This window comes from Vigna radiata, chromosome 10 (assembly GCF_000741045.1).
Source record: "Vigna radiata var. radiata cultivar VC1973A chromosome 10, Vradiata_ver6, whole genome shotgun sequence".
Taxonomy (NCBI): Eukaryota; Viridiplantae; Streptophyta; class Magnoliopsida; order Fabales; family Fabaceae; genus Vigna; species Vigna radiata.
Window position 1 is genome coordinate 15,864,477 of NC_028360.1, and position 19,837 is coordinate 15,884,313.

At 31.9% G+C, this 19,837-nt stretch overlaps 3 protein-coding genes across 4 annotated transcripts; all 3 read right to left on the reverse strand.

Moving 5' to 3' along the window:
* Positions 1-1,031: 1,031 nt before the first annotated feature.
* LOC106775677 lies at positions 1,032-1,885 on the reverse strand. Its single transcript, XM_014662828.2, has one exon. The coding sequence runs from the start codon at positions 1,853-1,855 to the stop codon at positions 1,382-1,384; it is 474 nt and encodes a 157-aa protein (XP_014518314.1). The 5' UTR covers positions 1,856-1,885; the 3' UTR covers positions 1,032-1,381.
* A 3,924-nt stretch (positions 1,886-5,809) lies between these two features.
* Positions 5,810-13,614, reverse strand: LOC106776239 (TVP38/TMEM64 family membrane protein slr0305-like). Its single transcript, XM_014663626.2, has 9 exons — positions 13,112-13,614; positions 12,965-13,026; positions 12,809-12,863; positions 10,327-10,425; positions 9,987-10,073; positions 9,053-9,169; positions 7,782-7,874; positions 7,157-7,187; positions 5,810-6,226 (listed from the first exon to the last, which is right to left on the reverse strand). The coding sequence occupies exons 1-9, from the start codon at positions 13,205-13,207 to the stop codon at positions 6,045-6,047; spliced, it is 822 nt and encodes a 273-aa protein (XP_014519112.1). The 5' UTR covers positions 13,208-13,614; the 3' UTR covers positions 5,810-6,044.
* Positions 13,615-16,489: 2,875 nt separating this feature from the next.
* On the reverse strand, positions 16,490-19,167 carry LOC106774612. 2 transcript variants are annotated; one of them, XM_014661657.2, is made up of 2 exons: positions 18,939-19,167; positions 16,490-18,838 (listed from the first exon to the last, which is right to left on the reverse strand). In XM_014661657.2, the coding sequence occupies exon 2, from the start codon at positions 18,768-18,770 to the stop codon at positions 17,013-17,015; it is 1,758 nt and encodes a 585-aa protein (XP_014517143.1). In that variant the 5' UTR covers positions 18,771-18,838; positions 18,939-19,167; the 3' UTR covers positions 16,490-17,012. The 2 variants fall into 2 exon arrangements, with proteins under 2 accessions (XP_014517143.1, XP_014517142.1); XM_014661656.2 differs by having other exon boundaries at positions 16,491-19,167.
* Positions 19,168-19,837: the final 670 nt, after the last annotated feature.

Sequence of the window (19,837 nt, forward strand, 5' to 3'; positions counted from 1 at the left end):
CCGCGATAAATGAAGGTATAGAACTGATTTGTACTCAGGTCTCAACATTTAAATCCTTACTGGTGTAACCTAACCAATACTCTAACTAAAAAAAGAAGTCTGTTTTCTAGAATCTGAATCTCAGTCCCAATCTCATACCTTGAGTCAGTTTGGGTATTGGATCTGGACGAATTTTTCGATAAATTTCTACGAAAAAAGAAAAAGTAATTTTTTATAAGCTAAAATTAGGTTATACTTGAGTTAATTTATAAAAGTTCGATTATATAATTATTAATTTATAAATAAATTATATTTAGTTTATGAAAATGTTAAATTGATTTATGTGCTTTAATAAAAAATTGTCTAATGAAATCTTGAAAAAAATAGTATTGTTTTCTTTCTGGGTTGCTGGATGAGTTTCACATTGTCTTAAACCAATGAATTTGTTTGGAGCAGGATGGCGTCCCAATTTGACAAATATATCATTCACCATTCAAGATAAGTTATGATAGTGTATACTATTTACTTCAACACTCCTCTCCTCCTGATTTTAGCACTTTTTGTTAGTTTAATAGAAGTAACAACATTCTATAGCTGAATAGTATATGCATTCAGTAAAGAATTAAATTCTTACAATTTCATGAATTCTAATAAATTATAACTGATAGTAAAGTATGCTACAGATAATGGGCTAATGTGTTTCAACTTAAAACAAGCGCTTTTAAAATAAGCAATTTAAAAAATTAATTGTTTAAGAAGCAAATAAGTTTTTTCTTATTAAAATAATTTGAAAAAAGTTTGTTTTTAAAAATAGAAATCTACTTATTTTTATCAAAAATCACCTTTCAAGAGTATAAGCACAACAGACAGATCCAAAACTGATAGCATTGATATAAAAATTTACTCTGAAACAATAAGTTTTGGTAAGCTTCAATATCAAATATTCCGGGCTATACAAAACATGATTCACGTAATTCGTGCTAAAACCAGAGCCCTGCCGATAAAGATAGCACGATTATTCGTGCTATACTGAGAAGTTGGGAACCTTCTCTGCTTGTATACTTAAAGATTAAAGGTGCTATACTGAGATATTAAAACAGCAAACCTGCTATATTTAAAGTATGATTCAACATTATCGACTCTCAATTGATCATGTGTTATAACTTATAACAAATATAACAAAGTATGTTAAAGAACAACGCATTCAAAACCCTAAGCTACTAAAGACTCATGAGTGACTTCTAATATATCTTCACGAAGGTGCATACAGAAAATCTAACACACTTAAACATGATCATGGACTATTTCATTCTGCCATTAATAACAACCAGAAAAGAAAGCAAGCAGTGAAAATGACAAATTAAAGCAGTGACTTAATGAAGCAAGAAATGACATTGAAAATTCAGCAGAAATCTGGCCTAGTTCTCTTGAGAACTGAAATGCAACCTCTCTGATGATCCCTTAAGATCTTGATCTCAGAAGAATCCCTCAAATCCTCAAGGCTAATATACTGCTGTTTGACCATCCTCAAGGAATCACCCCCTTTGTCATGAATCCAAACATAAGGGTGACTGGTTTCATCATAGTAATAAAGCAAGCTCTTCAAATCATTGCCATTCTTACAAGGCATATATGCTTTGTATATGCGTTTACTTTTCAGTCTCTTACAACACCCCGGCTTCAAAGTGTGAACCTTCTTAAGTATTGATCCCACCCTTATCTGCAACTCCACCGGTCGATCACTCAAGTTCCAAATCCTAGTCCCTAACCCATAGGCTTCAGTGTGATCGTAGCAGCTATCAAAGCAACCTCCAAGACAAACAAAACTTAAGCCTCTCATTTTCCCCATCAGAGTTTCCAACTTCTTCTTAGTCATCTTAAGCTTCCAAACAAGAAACAACACACGCTTTTGTGTCATTGGAGTTTCATTTATATGTAAAATACCACAAATTACTTCACTTTGTAACTTTTTCTAAGTGAAAACAAAGTGTCACGTTAGATAAAAATATGAAATAGCTTTATTAATAAGACTTCTTTTGAACCTTATTATAATTAAGATTATAATATCAGAGAGTCGATAATTAGTTTTAGTGACGTACTCTCAGACAAATACATTTATCATTCTTTACGTAAAGAAAACAAATTCATAAAAGTTTGATCCATCCTTCTTATAGAGTTTAAGTTTATCATTTCGAACTAAATATTAATAAATTGTCATATACAACGAGTACCTGTAGGTAAAATTCTTATCATTTGTAACTTTTAGGAAAAAGTAAAGAAAAATTACAGTGTGATTTAATCATAAATATGATAAGCGTTTTCTGCGGCTGTGATCATAGAAGAACACAAATGGTTATGTTGAGACGTAGACTTCAGAACCCTGAAGATGATAGAATAATGCTTATCCCCTCCATGAAGAAAATGGTAGGGTCCAAAAGAGCCCCAAATTCAACAGAAGAAAACAGTGGAAAAGTGGGAAAAAGGGGGTATTTCCACCCATTTACAGATTCATATAATGAGGCAGCATATGATGCTGTATAACCTTTTATCATAAGGCGTGTCCTTTATTTTAGTTGAGCTTCTAGACAAATAACCTACCCTTCTAAATTGTTGGGACTACACGTTTTTATAGTCAGTGGAACATGTCACATGGGAATCACCAAAGATCACTTGTTTCGGACAAAACTTATACATGCTGGTTTTTTCTCAAAATATATACATGATGATTAAAATTGCAATGTGTATGATAATTTTGGGGAAAAAACTCAAATCATATATTAAAAATTGAAAGTATTTGAGTTTTACTTAATTTTATAAATATTATCTATAAGGTAATTTGAAACAATATAACTATCACTTAATGTTGGACTATTCTTAGTATCATATCTAACACAAACATTAGAACTCTCAAAATGGATTGCAACTTGTGGATCAACTTGGTCCATCACAAGTTCAAACTAGTTTGGGTTTGAAAAAATTGTATTTTTTTTATGCAGGTCAGATTTCAACCTGTCTCATTTAAACTCGGTTCATCCGAATTGAACCCGTAGTGGGCCAAGTTGCCCCCCCAACCCACCTACCTAGTTTTATTTTATTAAAATTTAATTTTAATGCTATAAAATATTATTTTATTTTTGCATGAAAAAATTATTTAAGTTTCCTATTATTTTTGTGAATCAATGAGTCAACCAGTTTATCCACCAACTTATGGTGGATTAGACTAGGTTCGAATTTTTCTGACTTGCCAATAAATGAGTCGGGTTGAGTTGGCTCACTAAGTGATCAACCCGTGGTGGGCCGGGTCGGGTCGAGTGAATCGTTTTAATCGCAATAACAAACATGATTTTTTTTTATTCCTTAATTAATTATTCAACTAAAATGGTATTTTTTTTCATAGTTCCATTAACTAATATATAAGATCCATTTAATTAACATCAAAGATATTTTTAAATTGTTTTTAAAATACAATATGGTGACAAAATATCAGCAATAAAAGTAGATCCATCCAATGACACCCGTAAATCTTTACAGGTAGTAACATCATTCAGACAATAATTTTGTGTAGTTGCTTGTTTTTTATTCAGTGATAGTTGTTTGCTTTCAATACGATTTGTTTGATCTTCATACTTTGAAGTTTATTAATTGGGTCTCAAACAGACATTATTATATTAAAATATAGAATAAATAAGAAAAGTTTAAAAAACTGATTAATCTGAAATTAATATTTTCTTTATGAAATGTGTTCACGAGTATAGTTATTTTAGAATAAATTTTATTAGAAATGGAGATCTATTTGAATTTGAATTTAACATAAACTTATAAGAAAATTCATTGTACAATTTTGTCCTATGAATACAATTTACGTAATATTAGCCAGTGGTTGGTTGAATTGCAGAATTGATATAATAAGACAAAGGCTACGACAAAGGGTTTGTTTGTCTTACTCACCCTGTTTTTCCCTCTTTATAACAGTTCTGTTTTTATTAGTGTTGGCATTCATCATTTGGATTTTTCTGAATCATATATTCGATTGGGCTCGTGATTTCCTTTTTTTTATAAATAATTTTAATAATAATAAAAATAAAGTATCATTAAGTGATGCTTACCTCAGTTAATGAACATGATATACCATATGATTGAAACTTAAATTTAAACAGTGTCAGATCGATTGAACCTTAAATTCAGCACATTGATAACTTTGAACTTTTTATTTCCTTTGACCACACTTCAACCCAACATAATAGACACGACTGATATATTAGTATGTGTAATTTATGAGAGCATGTATGATTCGTGTATCCATTTCTTTAATTTGATCCAACGGACTAAAATCATAGGAATTGCAGCACATAGAATTTAATTGGATCATTAGAGAGGAGATTTTAATGAAAGAAAAATTGAAAGGTCAGAAAAAGACAGCTATAGAAGCCAAACTGCAATTAAGGACAGCATGTGAATGAATAGCAGCAGCACTATATACTTAGTTGATGACTCTTTGACATGTCAATTTCCCACACTACATTATACTTTTAGAGTAAATACAAATTTAGATTATACCTCAAAAGTTTAGTTATAAAATGATAAAAAAAATTAAAAAGAAAAGAAACTGAGATACTAAATCAACTTTGCTTCACTGATTTTCCTACTTAATACTAACAAAACTTTGCTTCACAAACTCTTATGCTTTGTTCTTTGGGTAGGATTTGGGGGAGATGATTTGGGGGAGATGATTTGAGTAGATTTGAGAGTAATTTTTTTGTTGTTTTTTGAGTGAATTTGTGGGTAATTGAGAATGGATTTGAGGGTCAAGTATATGAGAATTAGTGTAAGATTTGATTGATGTGACAGATTTAAAAAATTAGTTTAATGGATATAAATTAAAGATTACCAAAATACCCCTAGTTATTAAAATAATATAAAACGATAAAAAATTAATAAATAATTAAAATAATATATTTTAAAAATGAAATAATATATTTTAAAAATGATAAAATAATTAATAAATATTTTAAAGTTAAGTTTAATATTTATATTATTACTATTACTATTATTATTATTTATATTATTATTATTATAAAAGTGTGAAAATTAATTATAAAGGTTAAAAATGAAAATACTCACCATTCCTTCCAAATCTGCACACTACACCAGGGATGAAATAAAGCAACAATCCGCGTAAATCCGCGCATTTCAATCCTTACAAATCGTTCAAAGCGAACAAAAAAATTTTCTTCATCCATCCTTGCCCATCTCCATGAACAGAAGAATCTGTTCAAAAGAACAGACCCTTAAAGATAATAATATTTTGACAATATTTTAATATATCATTCTATAATTGGTCTAAGAATGACATATAGATAATATTAAAATATTATAAAAAAAATATTGTGAAAATATCATTATCAACTCTTGAGAACTGTTATACTGACAACTGTTTTTTTATTATTTAACGTTATTTACTAGTTCATCTCTTGATTTAAAAACAAATAAATGTACTATTTAAAAAGTTAAATTTCATTTGAGTGGTATTATAAAATAATATTTGGAGCTTGTGTATCTGAATTTTTTTTTAATTTATAATCATTTTAATAAAATTCTTTTTCTTTTAAGGTTCATATATAGTCTATCTTTTGTAAAAAAAAAGATTATTTTTATTTATTACATCTAGACAAAATTATCTTAAAAATGTTTTTAAACAACATTAATTATTTCAATAATTTAATTTTCACAAGTACCTCAGACCCATTCTAAATTGACCTTTTAAAAAATCAACAGAGAGTTTTCTTATTCTTAATAGTAGCAGTTTTTTAGAATTCATGCAATCAAGATCTGAATAGTGAAAACAAAGAGAACGAGGAATGTTCATAGCATTAACTTTTGTTGTGTTAAGACAGAAACGCAGTCCATAATGTGACATTGGTTGTAGGATTAAACACTATTTTCTAAATTTGACTCTGTACAAATCGCGAATAAATAGAAGCAGGCAGCTACCTCTAAGCTTTAATTAAAAAAAGCATATAGCCTTTAGAGGGAAGGATGGAAAAAGAATTTACACAAAAAAGATTTTACTTTTCATGACTGTCTTCAGCAGAATCTATCTTAATTATCAGAGGTTGGTTGAGACTTGGTGATGCTTCAGCAACAATAGGTAACTCAGGAGAAATAATATCATCAATGTCTTCATTTTCAGCCAAGGCTTTATCTAAAGCAGACTTGGCAACTCTAGTCACACATATCATCAGAATCACTGCACATAACCCAAATTAACACAAGGTTATTAGAAAATAAATTTTAAATCTTTTTCTCATTTAATACAATTATTGTAGCATGAAATCATTTGCAGTGTCCAATCATACAACAATTCTAGTCTCCGTCCCTGATCAAGAATTTAAAATCATCATTATCTACAACTGTAGTATAAATCATTTGATTTAAAAACTATTATACATTGCTAGTTATATTTAGTGCAACAAATTACGATTTGATTCAAAAATGCCAATAATGCAAATTATGAAATAATAATAATTGAACTGAGTTAAACACAAAACAATTCATTATAAGAAAATACTGCCAATTTAAGATCGCCTATTTATATATTTTTGTAATATGAGATAAGCAAATTTATTACTTCCTCGATTACTCTAATAAGGTCATTTTTTTTCCTGCCACTGCCCAAATGCAATGAAGAGACCCAGGAAACAGACCATGTGTGTGTCTGAAATAACCATATGCTACCTGGCAGCCACTAAACTGGTGGCAGACAAAGCTTGCCAGCCTTCCCATTCAAATAAAGAGAAAAAAAAGAGAAACTTTGTAAGAAGCCACAGGGAATAGTCTATAAGAAATTTCTTCTAAAAGACCAAAGGCTACCAATATGTTGTTAGTGAAGTTTGAAGGCTTAAATTATTCTATTGCCGTAAATACTGGGCAGAATTTCAAGCTCTTCCCTGGGTGCAGATGAAAAATGTCATATGAAATCAGGTTAATTGTTCCACCACAACGAATATGGACACGTTATGTCAAGTTGCAAGATGCAATTGAAGCGTGGCGCCAGCAACGACTAACTTTGGACTCTATAAGAGACCTTCGTAATTTATATACATCATCAAACAGAACTGCTTACTGCATGCAAATAATATTTTCTAGATAAACACTATACTCGTGGAATGAAACTTACCAGATATCACAAGACCAAGAACGATAAAAGCCTGCGTCCACAACAGAAAGAAATATATATTATATATAAAATTAATAAAGAAGATTCATTCCTATAATTGTTTTTTTGAGTACACATATTTTCTTACTATCTTTCCCAAAAAATTTTGCTTTTCCTTTTTCCCTTCAATGTACCAAAATATATTAATATTTTGATTAGAAAAGAATGTAACCAACCACATGAGAATGTGACTTAACGGTAAATAACAATTACTTTCTTTTTATACTACTTTTTTAAAAGTAGTAAAGAATGAAAATATGAAATTAACTCTACAGAGAGAAAAAAAGGAATTTAGAAAAAGCATGTAATTTCTTAATAAAAATTAAAATAGAAGTGTCTACGAAAATAAAACTGAAATAAGATATTACTGCTATTTTTTTTATTATTATAAAAAAATATGGACACTCAGGCGTGGCCATGGGTATATTAAAATGGTAAAAGATAAATCACACATTTCATGCACTCAAGAAAACTGAAAGATTGCACTTGTACCATCCAAGGCATTTTAATTATTCCACTAGGTAAGAGAAATAAATCTAACAAGTACTTGTAAGGCATGTTAATATAACTAATAGAGGATAGTTACCCAACGAGTCTTTGAAAACTCGCCCCAACCATGTGTCACATCAGAAAGATCTTTTAGAGTTGTTCCCACATATACCAGTGCCAATGTTATTGGCTGCAACAACAACAGTATCAGGTATTAACATTGAAATTGGCATGCTATCTAGTAAACTATAAGAACACATACAGAAATTTCTAATACCAGTCCAAAAATGGGAGCAGATATAATACTACATTTATTACAGAAGCAAATTTGTAACAATAATGACAGTAAGAACTCCAGGAAACTTAGCTCAAAATTATTAACCAAGTAAAACTAATCACCAATAGGTTTTTGAAAGGCAAATATACATGCTTTATAATATATTCATTATCAGCCCATAGCATAAGACAACGGGTAGAACCACAATCACAAACATTTACAAAATCATTTTACTGATATGCACCTGTGTAGTACGAATTAGACATTAGAAAGATGCTATTTTGTTTTCATAATTCAAGTCATTTGACTATATAACAAAAGGCTAGTTAAGTAGGGTTTGCGTGATTTAGCTTCAAAAGTGTATGTTAGACACCTTTTAATTGATGGAATTGTATATTATTATGAAATTATGAACAAGATTATATTATGCTATTATTAACATTGTGCTACAACTATTGCAATACTATATTTGGAAATTAGTCTTTTAACTCTTATTTCAATTTATTATTTAACATATACATTATGCACATCTGTGAAGAATTTTGTTTTTTATGTGGCCCTATGGACAATAAAAAAGAAAGACCCTTTTTCATCTTCATCTGGGTATTAAACAAAAAGAAACAATTCGAAATGCATTTAAAGATTTCAATTTGACTCCCCTTAAGTCCTATGCATCTTTTTATTAGAAACCTTATAAAAAAAATGTAATTTACAACAATGGAGAGCCGCTACTGTAAGAAACTCTAAAATTAAACAACTTTTAAAATCATAACACAATAGAAATTCCTTACTATACTAACTGAAAATATAACTATGTGGCCCTATGGACAATAAAAAAGAAAGACCCTTTTTCATCTTCATCTGGGTATGAAACAAAAAGAAACAATTTGGAATGCATTTAAAGATTTCAATTTGATTCTCATTAAGTCTGTGCATCTTCTTTATTAGAAACCTTATAAAAAAATGTAATTTACTGCAATGAAGAGCCGCTACAGTAAGAAACTCTAAAATTAAACAATTTTTAAAATCATAACACAGTAGAAATTCCTTACTATACTAACTGAAAATATAATTATGGGCAAAGAACATACCATCATTCCTAACCAGGAAGCCAGCATGTATTCCCCCACCGAAACAGGAGTCACCGATAAGAGATAATTTAACATGTTAAACGGTAGAAGTGGAACAAGCCGAAGCAGTAATACAATCTGTACGGACAGTTCAGGAAGTCGGATATAAACAAAACAGAAAGAAATACCAAGTCAGATGTGCAAACAAAACTAGCAATAACTAAAAACCACGACAGAAACACCATTGGTAAATTAACAGGGATAGAACACTTAAAAAGAGACAGTCTCTTATCAAATAGCAAATCATCTAAAGCACAAGTTAACAAGACAAGACAAAGGTTGGTTCATGTTGCTTCAAATACATGTTATTGGTTTTCTCCAAAAGAATCTTTTCACTGATACATACAGAAACAAGATTAATAACATGAATAATATAATTAAAACAAGGAATGGAGTGCTATAATGCTTATAGCCTAGAAAACTAGAAGGTGAGTGCACAGAGCACACTGAACACTGCGCATTAGATTTTGCCACTAAAGAAGAGACAACCACCTTAAAGAGGATCTCTGGTTTAATGAGATTGGTAACATTAACCAACATACCAAGATGACCTAACATTAGAAAGCATACTTGCTCATTTGAACAAGTAATCATCAAAGTGTAGGAGTGTTTGATGCATCAATGATCCACAAAGCTGATCCCACTCAATGCAAGCTTTAGCACTTAGTAATTTTTAGAATGAACAAGTAATTATACACAATTCTACTTCAATACCTCAAAATTAGTGATATTTTAAAGTAATAGTATTTCATAACTTCATGACCCACTCACTCCAACATGAGTGTTTGGACATAAGAAACCCAGAAAAAAGGTTAAGAAACCAGAGTAATATTAGAAAGTTTAACAAAAGAATCAAGATTTCCACACCAATATTAAAAATATGAAGTCTGCAAACCTTAAAGCCTGATCTTCGAATCGCAATTGCCACTGATCTGAATTGTGGATAATCCTTCAACCTAGAAACAACAAATGATCTTCCAATCTAACCAAATTGACAAAGAAATGGGTAAGTAACCTCAGGATAGAAATAATTATACCATAATATGGAAAGACAGATCGAAATGAACTTAAATTAAATGCTAATGACATTGCAGAAATCATGTACATATGAAGACAACAGCGCCTTGTATTAATAATGAAAAACCTAGCATAAATCAACTGTTGAGTAGCAAGTAGTGGACCAAAAAAATTGTTCTTTGACAACTAATTATAAATGTAAAACTTGAAAAACTTACTGTTCTGCCAAGGAGAAATGCAGCTCCGGCACCAATAGTTGCACCAATAGAATCAGCAACAAAACCCACTGGAAGTCCAAAAAGATAACCACCCCCAAGCTGAAAAAAAAGAAGAAGCATATATTAGGTAATGTGTCTAAACAAATTTAATTTCGGATTTGATTTTCCAACCAAATTATTCTTCTATAGCAGGTATTATAATGGAGATCTACAATAAGACTATTTAGTACAGAAGACATGTGAGAGAAAATAGATAGAAGAGAGAGGAACTGATGTATTTTTGGTAGTAGAGAAATAAAAAGTATGTGACCGGACCTTTATTACTTCTCTCTTTTTTTTTTCTATTTCTCTTTTCAACTTATTTACTTCTCATAAAGAAACAGCTCTATTTCTCACTAATTTCCATTCAGTTTACTTCTCTCTTCTTTAATTCCATTCACTTTATTTCTCCCTTCTCTATATTTCACCTTTTTTCTCCTTCCTAGTTCCTACCAAACATACTATAAAACCATGAAATGGAAGAGGGGAGAAAACAAAGACTGCAAGCCAAAACATCGTAAGCAAGAAGAAAAAAACACAAAAGGCTTATATACAAAATGACAAGTGCAAATTGCCAATTATTGATGCATGCTTCCTTTACCCTGAACAGAGCCTTTGGAACCAAATAGTACAGAGAAAGATATCAGATATTCAACACAGTTAAAAGCTGATATTAACCTTTTTCAAAAATTTGCATTATGCATGGCAGATTTTTCACTATATTCAGAAATCCTTGCATGGACTACCACATTGGTTTTTGGTATTGTTAAGATGTCCTATATTGGCTAAGAATGGACAGATAGTACTTATAAGACTTGGATAACCATCCACCTTTAAGCTAGCTATGGGGTAAGCTGGGCCAGGCCACTGTTTATATGGAATTCAAGCTTACCCAATCTTAATGTAGGGCCCAGCTGCAGGTGTTCATCTGTGCAAACTTCACAAACCAAATGTCTAGTCCCAACGTAAGAGAGGAGGATCAGGCAGGTCAGATTCCTGGGAATTTGGTGTGCAAGAGAAATTTGTAAAGCAAGCAATCGCCTACCCTTGAGTAAGCTTTCGGGAGTTAGTCTTAATACATTTCTAATAGGCCTATTCTGGGATGTTTTCAAGCGGGGAATGGGACAAAGGTAAGAATCGCCTTAAGGCAGATTTGGTACAAGGATGCCCCACAAACTTCCTACCACAAAGAAATTACAAAACTATACTTTCCACATTTATTTGTAAATGCCACATTAGTCTTCTACTTATTATTTAATATTATTATTCATTATATTTGCTAACATACAGTCATTTTTTAAAAAAGAATTCCTTAGGAAGTCTAACCAAGATCTTCTTAAAATACATCCAACTTATTTAGTTAGCTAACTCACTCCTTAAAACAGCAAGTTCACATTAACAATAACTTTGATTTTCTTAAAATAATCCAATCTGTAGCTTGGTAACGTATTCTGTACATTAACAAATTGCATTATTTTTTATAATGCAAACCAAACATATCCTAACTAAACCCTAACTCACATTATGTCAACAACACAATATTTCCCAAATAGCATCCCCGAGCTTTTTTCTTCTGACTCTAAATCCCTTTTCCCTATATATTGTTGTCTACTTCCAGATTCTGAGCTAAAATTAATGCTCAACCTATATCACATATTGATATTCCTTCTGCCTTCCAGATCACTTCAATAGTGTCATCTAGCACAGTCTGTCATTTCTGTCCAGCATAGTAGCTTTGTTCCTCAATTCCCATTCTATTCCTCAAAATTCCTTATATTTAGCACACCACAAGATTGAAGCAAGTAACTATTGGAACAGACAAAGCATACTCAACATTCGATTCCAAGTTGAAATGGAGCTCAATGTATTGAGCTACAATATTCATTATTTTAATAGATACTACTTTGAATGTATTCGTAGAAACAACCTATCAGCTTATGAAGGTGCTGTGGACATCTACCCATCACAACCTACCAAGTGGGAGTTTTTGCACAGTGGGTTACCATTTTCTACTAGTTTGAACCAATCGATAATTTAGTATTGTCTTCGTTGCATTTCAGGATAGATAATATCTTTTGTCAGGGAACATTTCCTATTTCATTCTGATTTTTTTTAGACCATTACGGGCGTTTGGAAAGTAAGAGCTTTGAAGTGCGGCCTTCATAAGTAATGAACACAGTTCACCTAGTGTCTAATTTAAAAAAAAAAAATGTTGGTTCGGACACACACCAGAAACTGCTTGGAATTCAGGCAACGCCCTGATATAACTTTATAGTAAAATGGAAATAGGGCTCTTGTTAGAATCCATTTCTCTTGTGATTTCATACCCAAAAAAAAATCTCCTTATAATTCCTAATGACAGTGGCTGGCAAGATTCATCATTAGCACGTACAAGAAATAAAAAAGGTTTTGCAAGAAGAGGGAGGGTGGGAACGGCTCTTACAGTAAGCACCGAAGCTGGCACTGCCAAGACAGTCAAAGGAATGTAAGCAACAGCCCTGAAAATCATCAAACAAATTCAGAAATTAGAATCAATAAGACGGAGGGTGAGAAAACAATAATTCAGGGATAAAGAAAACGAAGAAGAAGAAGGGATTACAGAACGATTGGGCCCCAGGGCCCAAGATCGTGATCGACCCATAATAAGAAGTCCTTCATCATCTGCAGCGGCAAAATGGGAAAGGATTAATGAAGCGGCGTTGGCAAATGCAAAATGGAAGAAAAAAGAGAGTAGGGAAGGGAAAACCTTCTCGACTGGTAGAGTGAAGCACGCGGTGATGACGGCGGCAAGGAGGAGGAGGAGGATGGTGATCCTGAGGGCGGAGGCCCAAGAGAAAGACATGGTTAAGCGGCGACGCCAAGGTCTGCACTCCTCCTCCTCGTCTTGCAAATCAGGGGAAGCTTGCTTGGAGGAAGACCGAGCCCTCAATCCCACAAGATTTGCCAGATTTATTCGATTGATTTTCTCTCTCTCTCTCTCTCTTTCTCTCTCTCTGCCACCACCACCCAACTTTAGACCACAAACGCTCCGATTCACATTCACCTTTCTTTCTTTCGCCAATTCTATTATTGTATCTTTTTTCGCTGGAATAGAAACGGCTGTTGGCAACAGAGAGAGAAACAAAGGGTGGTGGTATTGCTGTTGGCTGGGTACTTTCGTAAATTCTCACACACCATGCGTTGCTTCTACTTCTACCGCTGCCATCGTCTGCGATTTATAAGAACCATTGCCATAACCGACACCTTTACGCCTTTAAACACAGAATTAGCCCTTTCTATTTATTTTACTGCTCTAGTGAATTTATGTATCGTATAAATTATCTTTGCAAAGGAAATAAATCAAAAATCATTTTATGTGAGGATATCCTTTGTATTAATATTAACACATGAATAAACTAAAAAAATAGCGTGAATTATGATATTTTTAAATTTTCTGTTAGAATAATTTAATACAATGTCTTTTAAAATAAATTTGAGAGCTATTCTAAAATAACAAATATTAGTTTATATAAAAAATAGAAATAGAAATGAGGAATAAAAGACAGTCTGGTTAATTTTTAAAAGATATTCTACTCTGAATAATATGGGTGTATTTGGGTATTTTTCATATAAATGCTTATAGAAACAATATTTCTTTCCTAAGCAAAAATTAGTTTTCAAGTTAATTAAAAAGTATCTTTTAAATTAACTTATATAAGAACAGATTTACAAATTGATATTTACCTAATTGCCACCTACCTTTCAAGGTAAAATTAGTAAGTCAAAGATTTGACTCCTTCAAGGTGTTTTCTTCTTCCTTACTCCACCGCCCCAAGCTCCACTTCCTTGCTTCTTTTTTTAATTGAAAACGAGAATCTTGGATTGCACTTTTTTTTATCGTTCTTAAGACAGTGTTCTTTTGTGGTGATTTGGAATAGATGATTTGTGAAAGATGATTTGAATGTATTTGAGTGAATTTGAGGATAATTTTTTTGTTGTTCTTTTGAGTGAATTTGTAGATAATTGAGAGTGGATTTGAAAGTAAAGTTTGTGAGAATGAGTGTAGGATTTGATTGATGTGATAGATTTAAAAAATTAGTTTAATTGGTAAAAATTGAAGATTACCAAAATACTCCTAGTTATTAAAGTTATATAAAATGATAATTGTTAATATTATATTTAATTGTAAAATTGTTTATAAATAGTAAAAAATTAACATTAATTATTAAAATTAATTTTAATATTGTACAAAAAATTATTTTAGTAAAATGAATTTATTTTTAATTGTAAAAATATTTATAAAGAAAAAAATTAAAAAATTAATAATTTAGTAAAATGGAATAAGATAAAAAAATTGATGAGCATAGAAGGAAACAAATGCTTGCTCTATAGGAAAAGAAGGAATAATGATTTAGTAATTAATAAAAAGAGATATTAAAGTCATCTTAACCAAGTAGCATGCGTCTGGGTAAAATATCTACAAGTTGAAATGAATATATTAAAAAAATATAAGAAAATTAAAATTCAAAATAATGAGATTAATGGAGGAACGGGGGATACAGAGACATTGGAACCGAATACGAGTTCCTTTGTTTTTATTCATAGGCTTCGAACCGAATACAAACATTCTTGGAACCGAATACGTGTGAATTAAATTTCATTTTTCTTCATCTTCAGTTTCAAATACTTGAATAACGTTAATATTATCGTTGTATTTTATAAACAGTTGGGGGCACATATGACATTTCGTTACAATTCACTGCAAATTCGAGCAACATAGCGAGATGAATAAAAGCAAGGTATCTCGCAAATCAGCACAATTCAATCTTTGCAAATCAACCCAAACAAACAGAAATAACAACTTCATTCTTCGCTCCCAAATCAGGATAAACAATTAAATCACTTCAAACGAACACAGCGTAAGTTGTTTGTGTACTAGCATTGAATAGTAGTTGATAATATGATGGATTATACCCGACCCATGATCAGTCACATTACATGTTTGATCTAGATGATGTGTGGTGATTGTGTGGTCAATTATAGTAATTAATAATTAATTATAATAATTTATTACTAAAAAATTACTCTAATGATACATAAGGTTATTAAATAATTTAAATGAAATACTATCAACATATCTAACATGTCTTCTTTTTCTTTTTACATACTTCTTGAAAAAACCTTCAAAAATTATAATTATTGGTAACTATTTATATCATGTTTGTTGTCAGTAAAATATTTTCCGAAAGAAATAATTTCTATAGTAGGTATTCAATTATTTTATTATTAAAAAGTTTTGGTATAAATAAAAATTGATTAAATCAATTTTATTTTATAAAAGTTATGATTTGTTTAAAATAAATTTTAAGTTTAATATATCATTTGGCCCTTTTTTTGAGATTTGATTTAAAATGATCCCACCTTTAGAAAAAATTCAGTGAGATCCCATATTTCTTGTTCAACATCATCCTCTTATCAGACAACATTAAAATCATAATAGTACACATGTTAGCGTGACGAAACATTAATGACCTGTTTACAATTATTTATGTTTAGTACAACTATTATTTTTTGTACGGTTTACAACTATTTATGTTGAGTACAACTATTATTTTTTGTACAACGCAATTATACTTGTCATAAATTAGTTCCCATTTGTTACCAGAAAAGAAAAAAGAATTGTGTTATATAACTTTTTTTTTAAAATAATGACAATTGAAAAAAAAATTAAAATCAGAAGTTTTCCGAGGAAAAACAAATTAAAAGTTATTTACAACAATTTCTAAAAAACTGTTTTTAAGAAAATAGTTTCCATGGTTGTAAAGAATGAAGTAAAGAATGAAGTTAACTCTTTCATTCTTTTAAATTTACGAAGCATAATTACTAAATTATTTTACATCAGAATACTTTTAATTGATAACAAATAAGCCTTGATTTAAAAAGGTGAAGTTATTACCAAATGTGTGCAATGAATCTTCTGGGAATTGTTTTACTTGTTTGGTGGCAAATGCCAATTGTCATAATTTCTTGAGAAGTGCTGTCCACTCCAATTGCAGGACATGTACACCAAGAATCTAATGAAGTTTGGATTATTACCAGAAGGTAGAATAATAAACTGAGGAGGTTTGGATTTGAAGTTTCACCTTCTGTTATCAATTTTCAATCTCATCATTCTATATTGGTAGTTCAAGAAAATTAGAAAGCGATGGAAAGAAAGCTTCTTGTATTCAATTTCCTGTCAACGGGACAAGATGCAAAACCTTCTTATATTCATATCAGGTTAACTAACCACAAGCATGCTTAGAGATGCATGCAAGTCATAAAACAATTGCTTAGTAACTATGTTTGCAAATATAGAAGATTTGCAAATCAAGCATATCCTATAAATTTTGCTTTTTATTATTCATAAAAATGTGTTTAGAGGATATAAATCCTCTGTCAATCTACAAATGGAGTTCATGAATACACAACTCAGTGCTTATAAATCAATGAACGAAAGAATGCTTAATCTAATTTTATAGTGGAGCTACCTCAATAATCTTTTCTTTATCCATGCACTTGCTATGATATTATTCTATAACAAATGCCTACATTTCCAACCATATCCACTTTATAGGAAATTTTACACTGTTTGAATTGTCCCTTCTCTTCCAACTGAATTTCTCATGCTAGCTTGCACATAATGCATTGAGCAGAACATGAGCTAACATGAGATCCACAAAATACTGATGACCAATTTTGCCATCACGCCACTTCATCTTTGCAGGAGCCCTTCCATAGTGAACACCATCGTTACACCGGTTATCAAAATGCCATGGAAATGTCATATCAAAGTCATCAATCACTCCATTGATGACGCCAGCTTTCTTCAATTTCTCTATTAGCACTCCATTGAACACCTCCATTTTGTAAGGATTAAATGCTAGTGATCTTGCATATCCACCGGTTGCGACTGTGGAACGATAAAAGACTCTAGGCCAAGCTAACCCCCTTTGCTTCACTGACAACATAACACCTCTCCAGAATGATGCTGCATAGTCTGCTCCAACAGAAAATGCTCTTATATTACGCCAGTGAACACCGTCGTGCAATCCTGAGTTCATGATCACAGTGTCTGGGATTGTGCCTTCTGAGAAGTACTTCTTCAACAGATTTTGAAACCCTTCATCCCTCAGAGAATCCAATCCTAGATAGTTTTGTGTTTCATTCCAATGCCCATTGAAAATGCTTGTGATTCTAACTGTTTGAGAAGGGTCATTCGGGTTTGAAAAGTTCATGTCAAATCTCCTTGGGACAGAATGTATTTCAGGCAAATCTAGAACAAAATTGAGCATATTACGTATTGTGTCAACGTGATTTGAATCACCCCAGAAGAAAATCCACCTATTCTTCAAGCACTTCCACGCAGACTCAGCTGAATACATCTTGAAAGAGCAGTGAGTTGAGTACACCCAACCGTTACTCTCTAGAACTCCCAAGGAACCATCACACCATGGTTCTTTACAGGGGAAATCTGGGGCCAAGCATCTGTACCTACCATCATTACCTATTTTGCAGTCATCATTCTTGCCATGCCTTGTCCACCTTCCACACCACACATCCTTACCAAAATCAGAAGCTTTACAAGTCTCAAGTTTTGGTAACTGAGCAATGCTACTGTAGAACCTGATTGCAACACTCCATACCACTCGATCGTGTACAAATCTCCATGGAGTGAACTTCAGACCTTCAAAGTGTCTATAAAGTAGAATCACGGTGAGATTGTAAACCCCAACAAAATCAGGATGAACTTGAAGAGAAATTGAGTAAGAACCATTACTGAAATCTTTCACCAGAGGCCTAGATTTCCATGAGTCACCCGAAAGATCAGTCTCAAAGTAATCCCCACCTAAACAGCGAGGCTTTCCTGATTCATCCAACGCCTGAAAAAAAAACTCATGCACTTCCGCAGCTGATAGCTCTATCAGCTTCCCATCATCCAACCCCGGCATTGATATTCTATCTGTCTTAGAATCTTTACAAGGTTCTCCCCCAGGAGCTAACCATCTTGCTAGAAGACTTGAAGTCAAGTTTGGCTCTAAATCACTCGAAAGCCAAGTTGAAAGCCCCCTAAGTTCGGGCTTCACTGGGGTTTTCTTGTCAAGCTCATCAGACACCCCACTGCTACTACTACTAGAATTCTCAGCAGAAACTGTTTCACTAAACTCAGAAAATGTGATGTTCACATTGGTTTGATTTTGATCCAAACTAAGTGGACTACATGGGGGGGAGCTACAATCACTAAAAGTGAGATTTTGATGAAGGGAAAGAGTGGAATTAGGAGGAAAATGGGAGCTCAGAGAAAAAGAATCTTGACCATACCTCCAGCTCCAAGCTTCAACAACGCTCCTAACAGTGAATCCATCAACGGTCCAAACAACAACCATGCCACCCAAAACAAGAGCAGTGAGCAACCCAAAACGCCAATTAATAGAAGACCAAGGAGCCACCTTTTCTGGCATCACAAACTTCCCAGATCAGCACCACAGAACAGCAACAAACCAAACCAAACCAAGCCACGCTATCAAAAAATGCCAAAACGAAATTCAAGTTACCCAACACTCAACACAACAACAAAGACCAAAGCTGTTTTCCTTGATGACAACACTCCAAAGGGTGTCCTAAGCAGAAGGATGTGAATTTTCTCCTGAAAGAAACAAAAAATTTGTGGAGTTACTCACGAGGAAGGTTTTAATGTCGTGTGAGCAGTGAAACAAGATTTATTACGGAGCAGCTGTGGCTCACAGACAGGTCTAAGATTTTTGTAAAGTTGGACACACCTATCTGCGGTGCCTTTAATTTTTCATCTACTTTTGTCCCTAAAGCGTTTTATTTTTAGTTTTTCTTTGTTGCTGCGTATGGACCAACCACTGTATACTGTAGTCATCTACCTTCTTACAGTCTCTGTTCAAGTTGGATTCTTCACAAATCCAACATCAAGATACTAATTATTGAATGAGTTATAGTTACCTCTTTTTTAGGTTAAGCATATTTATTACATTATTACATTCCACATCTAAAATTACAGTAAAATTAATAAATAAATATTTTTTAAATGTGGAATTACTGTACCAAATTTTTATAATAGAAGATGAATTTTTATAAAAAGTAATATATGTGATGAAGAGTAAAGAATCATCGTAAGGCTACATGGTGCAATTAAACCATCTTAATATAATTATAATAAAAAATAATTTTTACATAACGGTTTTTCTTGGAAATTTATTTCAAAATATAGATAAAATTTATAAACTAAAGGAGAAGAATGATTAAAAATATCAATCATCAACAGAAATTGATTCTGTTGATAATAATACGATCTGTTTCATATAAAAATGTGAATTCTGACATCACAAGCTATAAGAAGATTGTATAATTGAGTCTTTTAAAATACCTTCAGTTTTTTGTTTTGAAATAATTGAGAGGATAATTTTTTGATTAATTCTGGTGATGG

Coding starts and splice junctions, on each gene's coding strand:
- LOC106775677 (XM_014662828.2), bottom strand. CDS start 1,855: ATGACTAAGAAGAAGTTGGAAACTCTGATGGGGAAAATGAGAGGCTTA.
- LOC106776239 (XM_014663626.2), bottom strand. CDS start 13,207: ATGTCTTTCTCTTGGGCCTCCGCCCTCAGGATCACCATCCTCCTCCTC. Junction 12,864..12,964: donor CCCTGGGGCCCAATCGTTCT/GTAATCCCTTCT, acceptor GATGATTTTCAG/GGCTGTTGCTTACATTCCTT. Junction 7,875..9,052: donor CTTCCTGGTTAGGAATGATG/GTATGTTCTTTG, acceptor TTGTTGTTGCAG/CCAATAACATTGGCACTGGT.
- LOC106774612 (XM_014661656.2), bottom strand. CDS start 18,845: ATGCCAGAAAAGGTGGCTCCTTGGTCTTCTATTAATTGGCGTTTTGGG.